Source organism: Vombatus ursinus, unplaced genomic scaffold, assembly GCF_900497805.2.
Source record: "Vombatus ursinus unplaced genomic scaffold, bare-nosed wombat genome assembly UNPS02014798.1, whole genome shotgun sequence".
NCBI classification, from domain to species: Eukaryota; Metazoa; Chordata; class Mammalia; order Diprotodontia; family Vombatidae; genus Vombatus; species Vombatus ursinus.
Window position 1 is genome coordinate 31,724,217 of NW_020954576.1, and position 16,125 is coordinate 31,740,341.

At 36.5% G+C, this 16,125-nt stretch overlaps 1 protein-coding gene across 1 annotated transcript in view; it reads left to right on the top strand.

The window, feature by feature from the left end:
- LOC114049649 (bifunctional glutamate/proline--tRNA ligase-like) overlaps positions 1-16,125 on the top strand; it is a 70,765-nt gene continuing 54,640 nt past the window's right edge. Inside the window, exons 1-7 of the mRNA XM_027870925.1 lie at positions 1-120; positions 5,028-5,112; positions 11,540-11,639; positions 12,196-12,352; positions 14,170-14,309; positions 14,518-14,612; positions 15,626-15,752. Coding sequence (XP_027726726.1) covers positions 75-120; positions 5,028-5,112; positions 11,540-11,639; positions 12,196-12,352; positions 14,170-14,309; positions 14,518-14,612; positions 15,626-15,752 — 750 coding nt within the window. The 5' untranslated portion in view covers positions 1-74. The remainder of the gene's footprint in view (positions 121-5,027; positions 5,113-11,539; positions 11,640-12,195; positions 12,353-14,169; positions 14,310-14,517; positions 14,613-15,625; positions 15,753-16,125) is intronic.

Genomic DNA, 16,125 nt, shown 5'->3' on the forward strand with positions numbered 1-16,125 from the left:
GACACGTCTTATCTTCCGGTTGCCCACGCATCCTTCTTCACAAGGAGGCAGGACTGACGGACTGACGGTCCGAGATGGCGACGCTGAGTCTGACGGTGAACCCCCAAGACCTTCCCCTCGGTAAGCCTTGTCGAGGACGCATCGGCCCAGTCCTGGCCGGGCTTACAGAGAGGACTTTTCCTGGGCCGGGACTTGAATCTACCCCGAGATGCTTTTTCTTCTTAGTCCCTCCCCCTCTCCACATGCTAGGCCGGGCACCTGGCTCTTCCTTTAGGGGACTTTTTGGTTGCCAGGAGGGAGACCCCGACCCAGTCACCTGACCCTGGTGACACGTGGCTTGGCGCCTTTCTGGTCCCTCATCGCTGAAGGTGGTTTCCTTGGCTCTTGGTGTCTCTCCGCAATGCTAATTAAAATGGGTCTTGCGAGGCTGGGAGTGACTGGACGGCCTCAACTGGTTAAATGACACGTTGTGGGGTTTGAGAATTACTTCACTGATTTCCTTTCAAGCCAGGTCGCAAGCAGTAAGTGCCTGTGTTCCACGCACTGGGGATAAAAAGAAAGGGAAAGACTTTTTTTTTTTTTTGTTTAAGCCATCAGTCCCTGTTCTCAAGGAGCTCACTGTCTAACGGGGGAGTACAAACAAGCTATATACGAGATAATTTGGTGATAATCAACCGAGGGGAGACTCTAGCATCAAGGGGAATAGGGAAAAGCTTGTGGTGCCTTCCATATTAATAGGAAAATTATTGAAAAGAGAGGGGTTGGGAGGAAGGGACAAGATAATGAGTTTAGTTTTGAATATGTTGAGTTTAAATGTCTGTTGGATATGCAGCTTGAGATGTCCAATAGGTTTTTGGGCGACTTGAGACTGAAGGTCACAAGAAATTATGGCTGGATACATCTGAGAATCTTTTGCATAGAGATGTTAGTTGAATCTACGGGAGCTGATAAAATCACCAAGGGAAATAGAGAGATGAAGACTCAGAACAGAGGTTTGGGGCACACCCACGATTATCAGGGTACACCTGGATGAAGATCCAGTAAATGAGACTGAGGTAATCAGACAAGTAGAAGAACCAGGAATGAGCAATATCCTGAAAACCTGCAGAGAAGAGAGTTTAAAGGAGAGAAAGGTGATGGATTGTCTTGGAAGCTTGAGAGAGATAAAGAAGAATGAGGATCAAGAAAAGGCTGTTAGATTTGGCAGTTAAGAAATCATTGGTAACTTTGAAGAGAGCAGTGTCACTTGAATAATGAGATCCAAAACCAAAGTGCAGAGTTAAGAGAAAAGAAAGAGCGGAATCATTGAGTGTATATAAGGGAGGAGGGTTATAAAATGGAAGCTAGTGATGATGGACTGATCAAGTGAGGGTTTTTTGAGTCATGGGTGTGTTTGTAGGTAGTAGGGATGCAGCAGTAGACAGGAAGAGATTGAAGAATAATGAGAGATGAAATAATAAAAGGGCAGACTGCTGGAGAAGATAGAATGGGAACATTCCACCACCACCCCATACTGTGTTTCCCCACATTTCTCTTATTCATATTTTGGACTCTATACTGTACTGACCCTAGGAAATGGGATCAAGGCAAGTGCTCATCATTACCTTTTGGATGTCTGGTGACAGATTTATATGGGTACCTGGACAGAGGCATATAGCAGGCAGGTGCATTTGCTTCTCTGTTTATCTTGCAGAAGTAGTAAGGTTCTGACCTGTGACCTCCCTGCTTAGTTTCCAGTTTGTACCAAATTCGGGTTTGTATTTCCAACTAATAATAATGATAATGAACTTTCAGAGGTTAACATGAATGCGAGTTATGATTTTTAGAAACAATTGTATCAAAACAGGATTGTCATTTTTCTGAGTGTGCATTGGCATCACTTCCCCCCCCCCCCCCCAAATTTTGGACTTGGTAGGCTGGTAAGATATACATATTATTCAAATCAGTTTTGACGTTGTTAACTCTTATTGGGGCTTTAAATCTTTTAGAACAAAGATATTGTTAATAAATCTCATGTGTATGTAATAATATTTTGAATAATATCAATAAAAACAGACTTGATTTAAATAAATTATTCTCTTGAAGAAATAGAATATTCAGTGGTGAGCCAGGTAAGATCCTTACCCTCAAATCTTGATTCCATTTTTAGCCTTTTGTACTCTCTTTGGGAAAAATTGCAAAGGATTTTTTGTTGCCTGTCATATGCTCACTTTTTCCATTGCTTTAATTCATTACAATTATTTAAATCAAGGAAATTTTACCTTTGTTTTATATATTGGCCAGTAAATGTTTTTTGTTTTTTTTTTAAAGGCATCAATATAGATTGAACTATTTCACTTTTGATTTTTTTCCCGCCGTTCCAACTTTGTTGTACACTTGATTATGTAGCATACCTGGAAATTAGTTTAACTTAAGGTATTGCTGAGGTAGCATTTGAGAACACTTAAATGAGAATGTCTGATGTAATTTGAGGGGAAAATGTAAGTTTCAAATCTCTGAAATTAGGTATTTAAGAGATTACAGTTAAAGGACAGCATTAAAAACTCGCTTTATTTAGCCAAACATCTGAACTCGGTCTCTTTAAATGAGTAAGTGATTATTCTTACAGCTGCGTTATCTGACTAATAGTGTGAACTATTAAAAGAAACATGATGGCATATGTTGCAGTGTTTAATATTCGCTGGCCCATTAAATGCTTTTGTCTCCCTCACAAGTAACTCATAAGTTCCTTGTACATAGGAACTCAGCAGATGTTTGTTTAATGGATAGATTCCGTACATACAGTTGTCTGCATGAAAGGACTTGATCAGAAGGGTCCTAGGATCAGTGGTCTAGAGCTGGAAGAGGCCATCTCATGCAACCTCTTCATTTTATGGTAAGAAACTGAGACCCAGGGAGGCTAAGGGAACTTGTTTAAGGTGACATAGGTAGGAAGCATTAGAGGCCAGACAGAGTTGAATCTAGATTCAACAGTCTTTTCATTTTGTAATACTATACAGAAGTTCTAAATTTTTTCATTGATAGACCTATTTCCTAATCCAGGGCCTGCCCTTTATAAGCTTTGTGACTTTGTGTAAGTGATGCTAGCACTCTGATCATCTTGTTTCCATACCTGTAAAATGAAGGATTGAGCTTTTAAGTTATTTTCAGCTCTAAATTCTCATTGTAGCCTTCGTAGTTGTCATTCCTTGTGGTACAATATTCTTTACATTCACATACGATTTTCTAGTTGTTGGGCATATTTCCAGATATATCATTTCCAGATTTTTTTTTACTATTATGGATATCTTTACATAGCCACATCTTTTTTTTTGCCTGCCCGTAACAGCCTTAAGGTGTAGTCCTAGTCATGTGATCACCAGCTCAAGGTGAAATACATATAATAACTTTTGTTGTATTAATACCATACTGTTTTAAAGGCAGATTGGATTTCACAGCTGTACCATTGGTAATGTTCCTTTCTCCACAACCTAGCCAGTGTTAGATTTTGTCATTTTAAACTTCTTTATTAGACCAATGGATCTTTCAGAGTTGGCATACTAGGTATAGTAGTAGGCCTGGAGTTAGGAAGACCCGAGTTCAAATATGGCCTCTGATACTTACTGCATATGTGACCCTGGATAAATCACTTAACCTTTGCCTCAGTTTCCTCAACTGAAACATGAGCATAGATAATGATGACACCTACCCCCCAAGGTTGTTGTGAGGACAAAATGAGATAATATTTGTAAAGTGCTTGGGGCATGTAGTAGACATTATAGAAATGTTAGCTTTTATTTTTTTGTTACTGACATTGGAAAGAACATTGTTAACATTTTCTAAATTATCAAAAACTAGAATAAAAACTACTGAAATTTAAGTGTCAATGTTTCTTAAATTTGCATTTCTTTGATAATTAGAAATTTTAAATATTTTTCATGTGACTGTTAATTTGTGCTTCTTTTGTGAACTGATATCCTTTGAGTGTCAGAACTGAGTAGTCAATAGAGGGCCTACCTCAGAGTCAGAAAGACTTTGGAATCAAGTTTCCTGTCTGATACGTGCTGGCTAGGACATCCACTTTCTGTGACCCAGGAAATTCACTAAGATTATAAATTGTAGAACATTTACAGATCCGCATTGATACTGGGGAGTTCTCTACACCTATGAATCTTAGGTCTGAAAAAAAAAATCCTTTGATCACTTATCTGTTAGCTGGTCCTAATTGGGGCTCATACATCTTTCCAGAATCCCATCTTTAAGGCAGTCTACTGACTTATGTGCCTTTGAATACATATTGGATCATGTCTTTTTATGAGTATCAGTTTAGCCAGTGCACATTATACTGTTTTTAATATGGTTTTGCTTATGTATTTAGAGTCATAGATTTTAAAGATGAAAGGAACTTCAAGATCACATAGACATAACCTCTCATTTAACATTTGGGGAAATTAAGACCCAAGACTTCCCCAAAGTCACTGAAGTAGTAAGTGACAAAACCAAGATTTGAACCCAAATCCTCTGACAGGAAATCCAGTACTTTCCACTGTACCACATTGTCCCCTGTACCACATTGTCCCCTGTACCTGCTAGACCAAACATTGTCACAATTTTGAATAGCACTGAGATGATATTCAGATCTTCCATTTCTAAAATTACTAAGTTTAGGGGAAGGTAGGTCTATGAGGATGCAAGAGTTATTTTTCTGAGTAGTTGACTACATTATGCATTGTAAGAGACATAGGAGTAAGTCACTGTGTTTCATAATGGCCCTGGGCCATCCTTGCCTCCTAGAGGAAGAAAGTTAACTTTAATCTTCAGTGCCTACCTGGAAGCAAGTGGACCTGGCTGAGCTGGTGCTGTATCCTGATATTTATCTTTCCTTCAAGACAAAAGACCGTTTTGTATAAGTTCTTTTTAAAGAATTTCCTGTCTGCCATTTTGTAATATGTGTTTAGAGAATGTTTCAGTCTGAAAGTTTGATGATTCTGCTTACAAATGTATTCTGCTATGAAAAGACTTTAAATTTTCTTCCGTTGTGTTTGTAGGAGCTTTGTTGACAGTAGAACATGTTAAAGATAATGTCAAAATTTCAGTTGAAGAAGGAAAAGAGAATATCCTTCGAGTTTCTGAGTAAGTGATTTTACATTTCTGTCCTCATTGCTTAGATTAGCATTTTTAAATGTTCATTTTAAATGCTGAATTGGGTGTGTGAATTAAAAATAGTTATTTTTGCATGATTGTTAAAGGTGTTATTAATAGGAATACAATTACAATTAAGATAAGTGGAAATATATTGAGATATTATTCCTAGATTTACCCTTTTGAATATTCTTTTAAAATCATACAACTCATTCTTCACAGTCCCATTTAATTGTAATATGTATATATATATACACACACACTATATATAGCATATATAAGGTTCATAATATTCAACGTAATACAGTGAGGTGTATTTTCTCATTGTCTCTTCTATGAAGATGTTTTATATTATTCATTATCAATTTTAAATAAGATTTAGTGTCTTTAATTTGAAGATCACAGCATCAAAATAATTATATATGTATATACATTGCTGTGTTATATACAGATTCAGTAGATGTGATTTCTGCCTTCTCAGAGGTTATTTCTTTGCCAAGCCGTGCAAATAGAGAGATTGAGGATATAAAGACAAATGCAAAACAAATATGTAAACATTATGTACTTTTTGACCATTATAATTAAGCAGTACGGACTCTCCAAAAGATTCATAATATAGAATTTCAGGAAATTGTGACTTATGAGCTCCATAGTTAATAATCTTGTTTGCGTGTTTCCATTATTAATAATTTAGTTTTCAAAATATTTTGCACTGATCACATCTTTAAATCAGCTATTGATTTTTGTTATTGCTTTGTAGAAATTTTAAAATAATCTTAAATCTTTCATTGCTCTCAGAATGTTTATACTGTATTTTTATACTTCTAAAAAACTTAGGGTTCAGTTGCCTTGAGGCTAATCATGTGCATCCATATTTATAAAACTCAGTCAAAGCTTCCCATCTCCTAACTTCTGGTATCCCATGAGCTCACATCTATAACTTCTCCTTTTGTTTTTTTCTATCAAATATGGCAGTACCATTTTATTTTAAATTTTAACATTTTAATTTTATGATTATCATATCAATCATTTTTGTTATTATTAATAATGACACTGTATTGCTTTAAAATTTGCAATGTACCTTGCATATTTCATCTAATTTGAGCTCTGTGAGATAGGTAATTGCTGGTGTTATTTTTTCTACATAAAGATGAAGGAACTGAGTCCATAAGAGGTCAAGTGACATACTTATATGACTAGTGACTATCTAGGGGATTTTTAATCCAGGTCTTCCTGACTCCAAGTCCAGCACTCCCTCCACCATGTTTTGATTTAACTTTTTGATCCTTAGGAAACTTCCCAGTGGGAGAACTGTTCTAAACCACTTGATGAGGATAGAGATTGCTGCTGATAATGAGTCAGTAGTAGCTTTATAATGGAAAGGGAGCACATTATGTTGACATTCAACGCCATCCCATTGTGTAATGGCTGTATAAAATTGATTTCTCATAACAGTAGTGCATTTTAAAATGGGAAATGAAATTTAAGAAACATCAGCTAAACTTGTTTCCCAACTGATGGTTTGGGGCAGGACAGGGGAAGCTACAGCCTCAAAGACGCATGTGGGCCTCTAGGTCCTCAGGTGTGGCCCTTTGGCTGAATCCAGACTTCACAGAACAAATGCCCTTAGTAAAAGGATTTGTTCTGTAAAACTTGGACTCAGTCAAAAGGCCCTATTTGAATACCTAGAAGGCCACATAGGCTGTAGGTTCCCTACCCCTGGCTTGGGGTAAATGAATTTTGTAACTTCAGAGAACTAAACTGATTTATTTAGGTACTAGTTGAAAAATAGTTTGGGATATTTCAAATTTGATGATCCTACAGTTATTGCTTAAAGTAGTTCTTAAATTAACTTTGGAGAGTAGGCTTTTGAATCTATTTTCTTTGGGATAGTTTCATGTATGAATTGCTTTTAAAGTTTGGCAAACCTTTTCAGAGTGTTCTGAAACTGCAGATATGTGTTTTAATCTTGCAGTTTGTATATTCTGATGGAAACCACAGTACATATACCTTATATTTACATCCTGTTTGAAGATTTCAAGCTCCTTAAGTCAGGCTATAAATTATAACCTTTTAACAGGGATTTATGTTGAGTAGACTCTTGCAAGATACTACTTGTTCATTGTTACAGGTATGAATTATTGGTTTACCATAGTCTCTAAAAATAATCACTTTAACCTGCACATTAGAAGGTCTTAAAAAATTTCTTTTGACACAGAAGATAAGTCCTAGCAAACCCCTTTACGAAGGACATTTCTGGTAAAAACAAAGTATTTATTATTTACAAAAAAAAGAATTATGTCTTAACTTTGGTAGTATGATACTCACGTTTGACTGTTGTGTTTGACCAGAGTTTGTTGCCCTTCTTCATCGACTTTATTGACCTTGTTGCAGTCACCCTACATATTGTTCTTTTGTATGAGCTTCACTTTGCATCACATTTTAAGTTTCCTCATGTTTTTCTGAATTCTTCATATTCCTTGTTCATTACAGCCTAGTAATATTTTATTCTATGCATATGCCTCAACCATTTGTCCAGCCATTCCGCAATTGTTGAGACATACTTTGTTTCCAGCTTTTTTGTGATCCTGGATAATGCTGCTCTGAACATTTTTTCATATTAAGAGTCTTGCTGTCAGTAACATCTGTGGGATTCAGTTCCGTAGTGGAATTATTGGGTTGAAGAGAAGAAGCCAAATTGTGTAGGAATTTAATTGTCAAGCTAAGCTGCTTATAGTTTATTCTGGCTAAGCTGCTTGTAGTTTATTCTGGAGACATAGGAGAGTCATTTAAGATTTTTGAGCAGGTGAGTGACATAGTCATTAGGACAGTGATCTTAGAATCTCTTTGGAGGTTGGATTGCAGAGAAGAGAGATTGTAAGCAGGAAGACACAATAGGAGGTTATTACAGTCATTTAGGTGACATGTAATGAAGGCCTGAACCCAGGTGATAAACACAGGAACAGAGGGAAAAGGGGACAGGATAGATAAGAATTGACAAGACTTGGAAACTATAGATGGGAATTGAGGGAGAGTGAAGAGTCAAGAATGTTTAACCTAAGTGATTGAAAGGATAGTGGCACCCTCAACTAAAATAGGAAGTTTGCAAGGAGGGAAGGATTTTAGGGAAGAATGCAGAATTCTGTTTTAAACATATTGAGTGTAATATGACTTTAGTATATGCAGATGAGGATTTCTAAGAGGCAGTTAGTTGTTGATATGGGGCTGAACCTTAGAAGCAAAATGAAGCTGGAATCATAAACTTAGGAGTCATATTCATGGAATGATATTTAAGCCCAGAGGACCTAATGAGATCACTGAGAGTATAGAGAAAATGGAAGAGGTTCTGGGGCAGAGCCCTCAGAAGTGCCAATGAGGGTCATGGATGATGATCTGCCAAAGTGACTTTCCTAAAGCATAGAACATGTCAGTCATCTAATCAACCAGTGTCTGTGGCTTCTTTTTAAACTCCTGTGTTTGACAATTAAAACTCTTTACAACTTGATTCTCACCTGCCACCCACCCTTAAATACTATTGCTCTTTATAGTTTAGCCAAATTGGTTTTCTTGCTGTTCGTCCCATGCAGCACTCCCATCTCCCATCTCCATCCCTTGCACTGGCTGTTACCTGTGATTGGAATGTACTCCTTCCTTACTTGGACATTCTGGAATCCCAGTTCAAGCACCATCTTTAACATGAAGTCTTTTATGATCATTTTCCCTCACTCACTGCCTTTCCTTACAATTTACTTTGAATTTTATTTTATATATCCATATATACATGTTACACATGTGCTTATGTGGATTCTTGGTTTAGTGTCTCTATTTTTAAAATGTGAGTTTTTATTAGGCTTTCTAAAAACCTGCCAAGTTTCCACTTAAAATTTATTCTAGACCTACTTAATTACTCCCTTTATTGTCATCCCTTGATAACATTGACAGCACCTGTTGTATTGGCAGTCCTTCACAGTGTTGTGCCTTTTGCAAATTGGTAAATATACCACCTATGTCTTCACCTAAGTCATAAAACTCTTGAACAGAATACAGCCAAGATAATGCCATATTATACTGCAAGGGATACTTCCCTTCGGGTTCGAAGTGATCCTTTCAATCATACCACTCTTTGGGTCTAGTCCTTCAGTCATATCCTCTCCTTCATTAGTATCCTCTAGGCCAGAGCTGTCACTTAGTCCACAGTGTCATGATGGAGACTTTGTCATTGACTTGTGGAAGTTTATATGTTTCATGTCCCTGGTACTCCAACTACTATTCTAATAATCCTTTTGGAGATGGAAAGAAGGTTTTGGCATTGCTTGTTTTAATGAAGGCTTTCTGATTCCTCTCTTTTTCTGATTACTTCCTTTTTTTAATTTTTAAATTTATTTTTATTTTTATTTTTATTTTTTTGCTTTTTAGGCAATTGGGGTTAAGTGAGTTGCCCAGGGTCACACAGCTAGTAAGTGTCAAGTGTTTGGTCGTAGGCCGGATTTGAACTCAGGTCCTCCTGACTTCAGGGCCAGTGCTTTATCCACTGTGCCACCTAGCTGCCCCACTTCCTTTTTTAGATAGTGCTTTGTACTTCGTTATTTCTTTTTATTATGATTGTTATTTAATAAGAATATTCAGTGTATGAAGAAAAGGAATTATAAAACTGTGAACTCTCTTGTGTACAGTTTAGTGCTTTTTAAAGTATGTATTAAGTTTAACAAAACTGTCTGTATCTCCTGATATATTTCTCTAATGTTTTTACTATATTCTTTTATTCCTTTTAACCAGTTTTCTTTATTCATGTTCACAAACCTGCTCTTTAACAACGAGTTCTAGAACAGGGGTAGGCAAACTATGGCCCAAGGGCCAACTGCAGCCCAGTAGTTTGCTAACCCCTGAAATTCTGTCAAAAATGATTGACCTTGGGGGCAGCTAGGTGGCACAGTGGATAGAGCACCAGCCCTGGAGTCAGGAGGACCTGAGTTCAAATCTGGTCTCACACACAACCCTTACTAGCTGTGTGACCCTGGGCAAGTCATTTAGCCCTCGACTGCCTCGTGCCATGCCCCCCCAAATTATTGACCTGCAGTTTGAAGTTTCTTCATTCTTACCATTTAAAAAAAAAATCAAATACCTGTCAGCAGGCCAGGGACATTTCTCTTTTTTTCCATGATTTCTCAAAGACAGTAAATCTCTCTTATTCAAAACAAACAGATAAACAGAAAGAGGACTCCTTCTGTACTTTCACTAATATTCCCTGGATAAGAAAACTGCCCATATCAATTCAGGTCAACTGGGTGGTATGGTGGATAGAACACTTTACCTAGAATCAGGAAGACCTGACTTCAAATCTGTTCTCAGATACTGATAAGCTGTGTGACCCTGGGCAAATCACTTAACCTCAATTTTCTCAACTATAAAATGGGGATAATAATAATAATACCTACCTGCCAGGCTTGTTGCAATGACCAAATGAGATATTATTTATAAATCGATGTAAATGCTAGTTTACCATCATCATTATTGTTGTTGTTGTTGTTATCATTAAATTGGCATTTTCTCCTTCAGTGTCCAGTTTGGGAGAGTTGTGTAGAGCAGAGGTATCAAACTCACTGCAAGTTGCCTGCAGAACTTGAGCTGATGTGGTTGTTGTCTAGTCATTTTCAGTCATGTCTGACTCTTTGTGACCCCTTTTGGGGCTTACTTGGCAAAGATACAGAAAGGGTTTGCCATTTCCTTCTCTACCTAAGGATTAAGTAACTTGACCAGGGTCACACAGCTAGTTAAGTGTCTCAGACTGTATTTGGTCTCATGAAGAGGAGTCTTCCTGACTCCAGGCCTGTCAACTTTATCTGAGACAGAATCTAGCTGCTCTAAACTGGAGCTGAGTCAGATTAGAATGTAATTGGGAAATATTTAACAAAATAAATAAAAATAGAATATAACATAGATAATGCTAATTTGAAGTTTTCTCAGTCATTATGCAGCCTAAAGGGATCCTCTTTTTATTTGATTTTGACATCATTGGTCTAGGGCCCTGAGAGGTGAAATAACTTGTCCAACATCCCACAACCAGTGTATGCCAGAGGTGGGGCTTGAATTCAGATGTCCCTGGTTTTGAGGCTGGATCTCTAACCATTGTGACACACTGCCTCTCATAATCAGTGCAGACACACCTATTTTTCAATGCATATTTATATAAAAATTATATAGATCAAAGGCTTTCATGATTTATAGAGATGGAGAGACTATTTTTTAATTTATTTGAGTATTTCAAAACTAAGTCAATGGCAGAACAGAGTGGAAGATAGAGGATGAAGAAAATGATTTTACTAATTCAGTTTGTCTTACTAATTGTTCTCATGACAAGTTTTCAAGTTGGCCATAGCCAAATGGCTGAAACAGCATTGTCTTTCCACTTGTATTCTAGCAATGTTACGTTCACTGATGTGAATTCTATACCTCGCTACTTGGCTAGAGTTGCAACTTCAGCTGGGTTATATGGCTGTAACCTGATGGAGCACACTGAAGTAAGTCATCAACAATCTTTTCTGATTTTTTTATTGTTTTGCATTTCCACTTATTTGAGAATTTCATTATTCCTGCCCTTGCTTGATATGGCATCTTTATAGTTAGGATTTTAACACCTAGGATGCTGAATTTGTGACTGTTTTCTTGTTTCCTCTTCTCTTCCGCTCCAGAAAGAATTTATCTTCTTTCCTTTCCCTGTTACCATTTCCTCTAAAAAAGACCATTTCGTTAATGCCTTTTTTCTTAACATTATAATCATTTTCCATTCTCCCTTACAGATTTAACTTTTCTTTGCTATTACAAAGAACCGGTCTGAGAATATCTATAATATTCTTTTCTAGTAGAAGTGCGGCCCTTTGATGGAATCCAAACTCCACAGAACAAATCCTCTTAGTAAAAGGATTTGTTCTGTAAAACTTGGACTCCGTCAAAAGGCCATACCCAGGGACCTCGAAGGCCACATGCAACCTCAAGGCCATAGGTTCCCCACCCCAGAGCAAATTCTAAGTGTTGGAATGTTTTCAGGCTCATCTCTTCTTTTTTCTCTTCTGCCAGATTGACCACTGGTTGGAATTCAGTGCTACGAAATTATCCTCTTGTACACTGTTTACTACAGCAATCAGTGAGCTCAATCACTGTCTGTCACTGAGAACATACTTAGTTGGAAACTCATTGAGCTTAGCAGACCTGTGTGTTTGGGCCACACTGAAAGGTATCTCTGATCATCTCTTTTAAAGCACTTTAAATTTGCAATTACTACGTGCCATTAGTTAATCACTTCTTTCCAGATTTTTAGTTCCATCGTTACAGAGAAATTTAAGGTAGGATAATTTTGGGTCCTTTATATGATTTCCACATTTGAGACAAGAATCCTACTTTATTACGTTTTTGTAGACTAGATTGTTTTGAAATGACTGCATTGATATACGTCATAAATATATTTTCCTAGGCTAATTGCTTAATGAATCTCGAGCAATAATTTCATCAGATAAAGTTTTGTTTGATAAATTTATTTAAGTTACAGAGTGGCTTTATTCCTTAGCATTATATTATATAGAAAGTATATGCAGTCTTCAGCTTATGAATGCCTGACTTTTACACACATTCACATGCAACAGACCCCCCCAATGCCACACCAAAACAGCACTCCAATCAGAACACTCTTAACTACAATCAGCATGCAGTCATGTAATGGGGGAGACAAAAAGAGCTCACTACTTTATCTTGTCCTTAAAACTGTGGGGGCTCTGTGTGTGTGTTTTTACATATAAATAGCTCCTTCAGTGGGGTCCTCACTTTTCCAGCTGGCTTTATCTAGGTACTCCCCTTTCTCCCCTCCCCCTATTTTTCTTGACCCTGGTAATTTCTCTCTACTCCCACTTTTGAATCAACGAAGAGACGAAAAACAAAGTGATAAATAGCAAACTCCTGTTGATGGAGATGTTAATAGTGCAATCTCTCAGATTCAGACTAGTCTTTAACTTTTTAATGTCCATGACTATTTAGATGTACGATGAAATCTCCAGATTTTTTGATGTACCATAGAATGAATACATTGGTAGAAGGGAATGAGCCAGTAGGTAAAGTATGAGTAAGAGGAAAGTGGCTTGAAGGTGACCTAGACTATGCTGGTAGAACACTGACTCTTACAAAGTCCTACCAAGAAGGAAAGCCTTTGAACATGGGCTCAAGGAAAAGCCTAGGAATAGATGGAAAGACACCAATAGGTTAGTCAAGTGAATTTTTTTAGCCGGAGAAACTCTTGGACAACTGTCTCCTATGACATGGAAGGTTGACATCTGCACAGAAAGAGCACCCAAACTGGCAGCATTACAGACCCTTAAAGTCTTCAAGACTGAATTTGCCTATGACTTTTACCAGATGTGCCTTAGTGTGGCTAGGAGCACTTCCAGAATGACTCTGGGCATGGCATAGAAACATCTGACTAGTTATTCATATCTGAGAAGATGGTTTGAAATTATTGTTTAGTTGTTTAGAAAGACATTAAAGAATAGATATGTTTAATACCATCTTTTGGTATTTAATTTTGACATCAAAACTGATGAAATTTGATAGTCTTAAAAATTATATATAATCAGTTGAGCCAATCAGCAAGTTTTCATTAATTGCCTACTCTGTGCCAGGTGCCGGGCATGTAAATACAAAGAATGAAGTAAACTCTGCTTGCAAAGACCTTTGAGTCTGATAGAGGAGATAAGCAGAAGTTACCACCTTACCCTATTCTCAGAACTGTTCTGATTGGAGTGCTGGTTTGGTGTGGCATTGTGGGGGCCTCATAGAATGGGAAAAAATTAAGATGGGCTAAGTAAATATTGCTGAACTCATAATTTTCTGGAGTCATGCATGTTTTATAGAGATAGCAAAAATGTCGGTGTCTTAAATAGTCTGAAGTTTATAGTCCATTAGAGAAGTATTGTTTTCATTGATGTAGCTGCCTTAATTTGAGTCACGGCTTTTGAAATGGCAAGGTTAGTGAATTGTTTGTTTGAAATGTGTGTTTGTCGACAGGAAATAATAAGTGGCAGGAGCAATTGAAAGAGAATGTGGCTCCACTTCACATAAAGCGCTGGTTTGGCTTTCTTGAATCCCAACATGCATTTCAGTCAGTTGGAACCAAATGGAATATTACTACACCAGAAACCAAAGTGGTAAGCAGAATTGTAGTTATTTGGTACTGCTTAAAGGAAAAAAAAAATCATGAAGAAGATTCAAGTGATGTTAAGCAGAATTACTTTGTATCTTTGTATTTATTGCGTATTTCCTTTATCGGGAGAATTTTGTATCTCCCAGACTTTGGTGATTTTATTGGTTGAGTGGATAGAACAGCCAACTTCATAAGTGTTCACTTGTTTTAAGGCAACAGAAAAGAAACCGGACGTTGGAAAATTTGTTGAACTTCCGGGTGCAGAAATGGGCAAGGTTGTGGTCAGATTCCCTCCTGAGGCCAGTGGGTAAGATAATGTCTTTAAGAATCATTTGCATGATTAAGATCAAATAAGTCTAATACAACTTAAAACTACCTATTTTAGTTTACTGTATATAAAATATTATATTTTTAAAATTATGATATCCCAGAGGCATTATTAGATGAGTTCATTTTTAAAATTTGTGCATTTTCACTTGGTTAAAGGTAAAAAAGGGGAGCACATTATTCAGGCAGATTTTAAAAATATATTGTAAAACTCTAGAAATGAAAAAACTGTGTATCTGTCTTCATTTTGAGCTTTGATTACAAAACTATTCTAGTATAATAAAGGTTTTGTCCCTTGATCCTTTTTCTCAAATGTCATTTATAGGATAATGATGTTAGTAATACTCATCTACACTCAGATGTAGCCATGTTATCAGGATGAATGAGGGAAATAGTAATGACTAGGATTATAGTGTCCATTTGTAACTAAAATTTCTAATAGAAAAAATCTATCATTTGTGGTTTTTCTTGTTTGTCCCGTGCTTCCTTGTGGTAAGCTTCCAAGAGGTAAAAACAGAAGAAATGATGCTTTTTGCTTCCCAATACAGGACAGGATGACAAGCAGCAGTATAGACAGTGTATGTCAGTACCATCAAGTTATATTTACATGGCAATATTAGGTAGCAATGAGAGTTGATTATGTTAGCAGTATGCCTCGAACTTTTTAAAAAATCACCTTTTTGTATCAATTAAAAAAATTCACATTAAGTGTATGATATTTATATACCTGTCACTTCTTAATAAGATTGTACATATGGAATTAAGATTTGCATGTATTTAATTTACTAAAGTTGTAATATTTTAATCCTATGTGTCAGTATTTTATATACATATATGTATCTATATTGCTTTTTATTAGAATGATCATAATGTAAATAGACTAAACTTTAGAAAATTTTTTAAAACTTGTTCTCATATACTTCAAAGGGCTAATTTGAAGTAATTTTTTATCGCCTGTTAATGCAATTTCTTTTTGAAACATTTCTATTTTAGTTACTTACATATTGGACATGCAAAAGCTGCTCTTCTAAACCAGCACTACCAGGTTACTTTTAAAGGGAAACTAATCATGAGATTTGATGACACAAATCCAGAAAAAGAGAAGGAAGATTTTGAAAAGGTATATTAAGAGTGTAGTGATAACCTACTGAATGTCCTCTTAGATGAGTTCATTAAAATTAGAGGTGACTCAGTGTTTCATTCATGGCTTTTAAGTGTAAGTGAAGCCTACCTTTTTATCTTTTTATTTCCCGCCCATTACATTTCTCAAGTCCAGGCAAAGATATGATGAACTTCAGTACATATAACTTATTTTTTCCATTTCTCTCCAAATCTTATGTTTTATGCTAAGTATCATAAGAAATAAAATTTTGCATTCCTTTTTAGATAATGCACACTTTTTTGCTTTCCACAGAAACAACAAAACCCTAAAGAACTAGGTGAAAAATTTTGCCTTTAAGAAACAACAAAACCCTAAAGAACTAGGTGAAAAA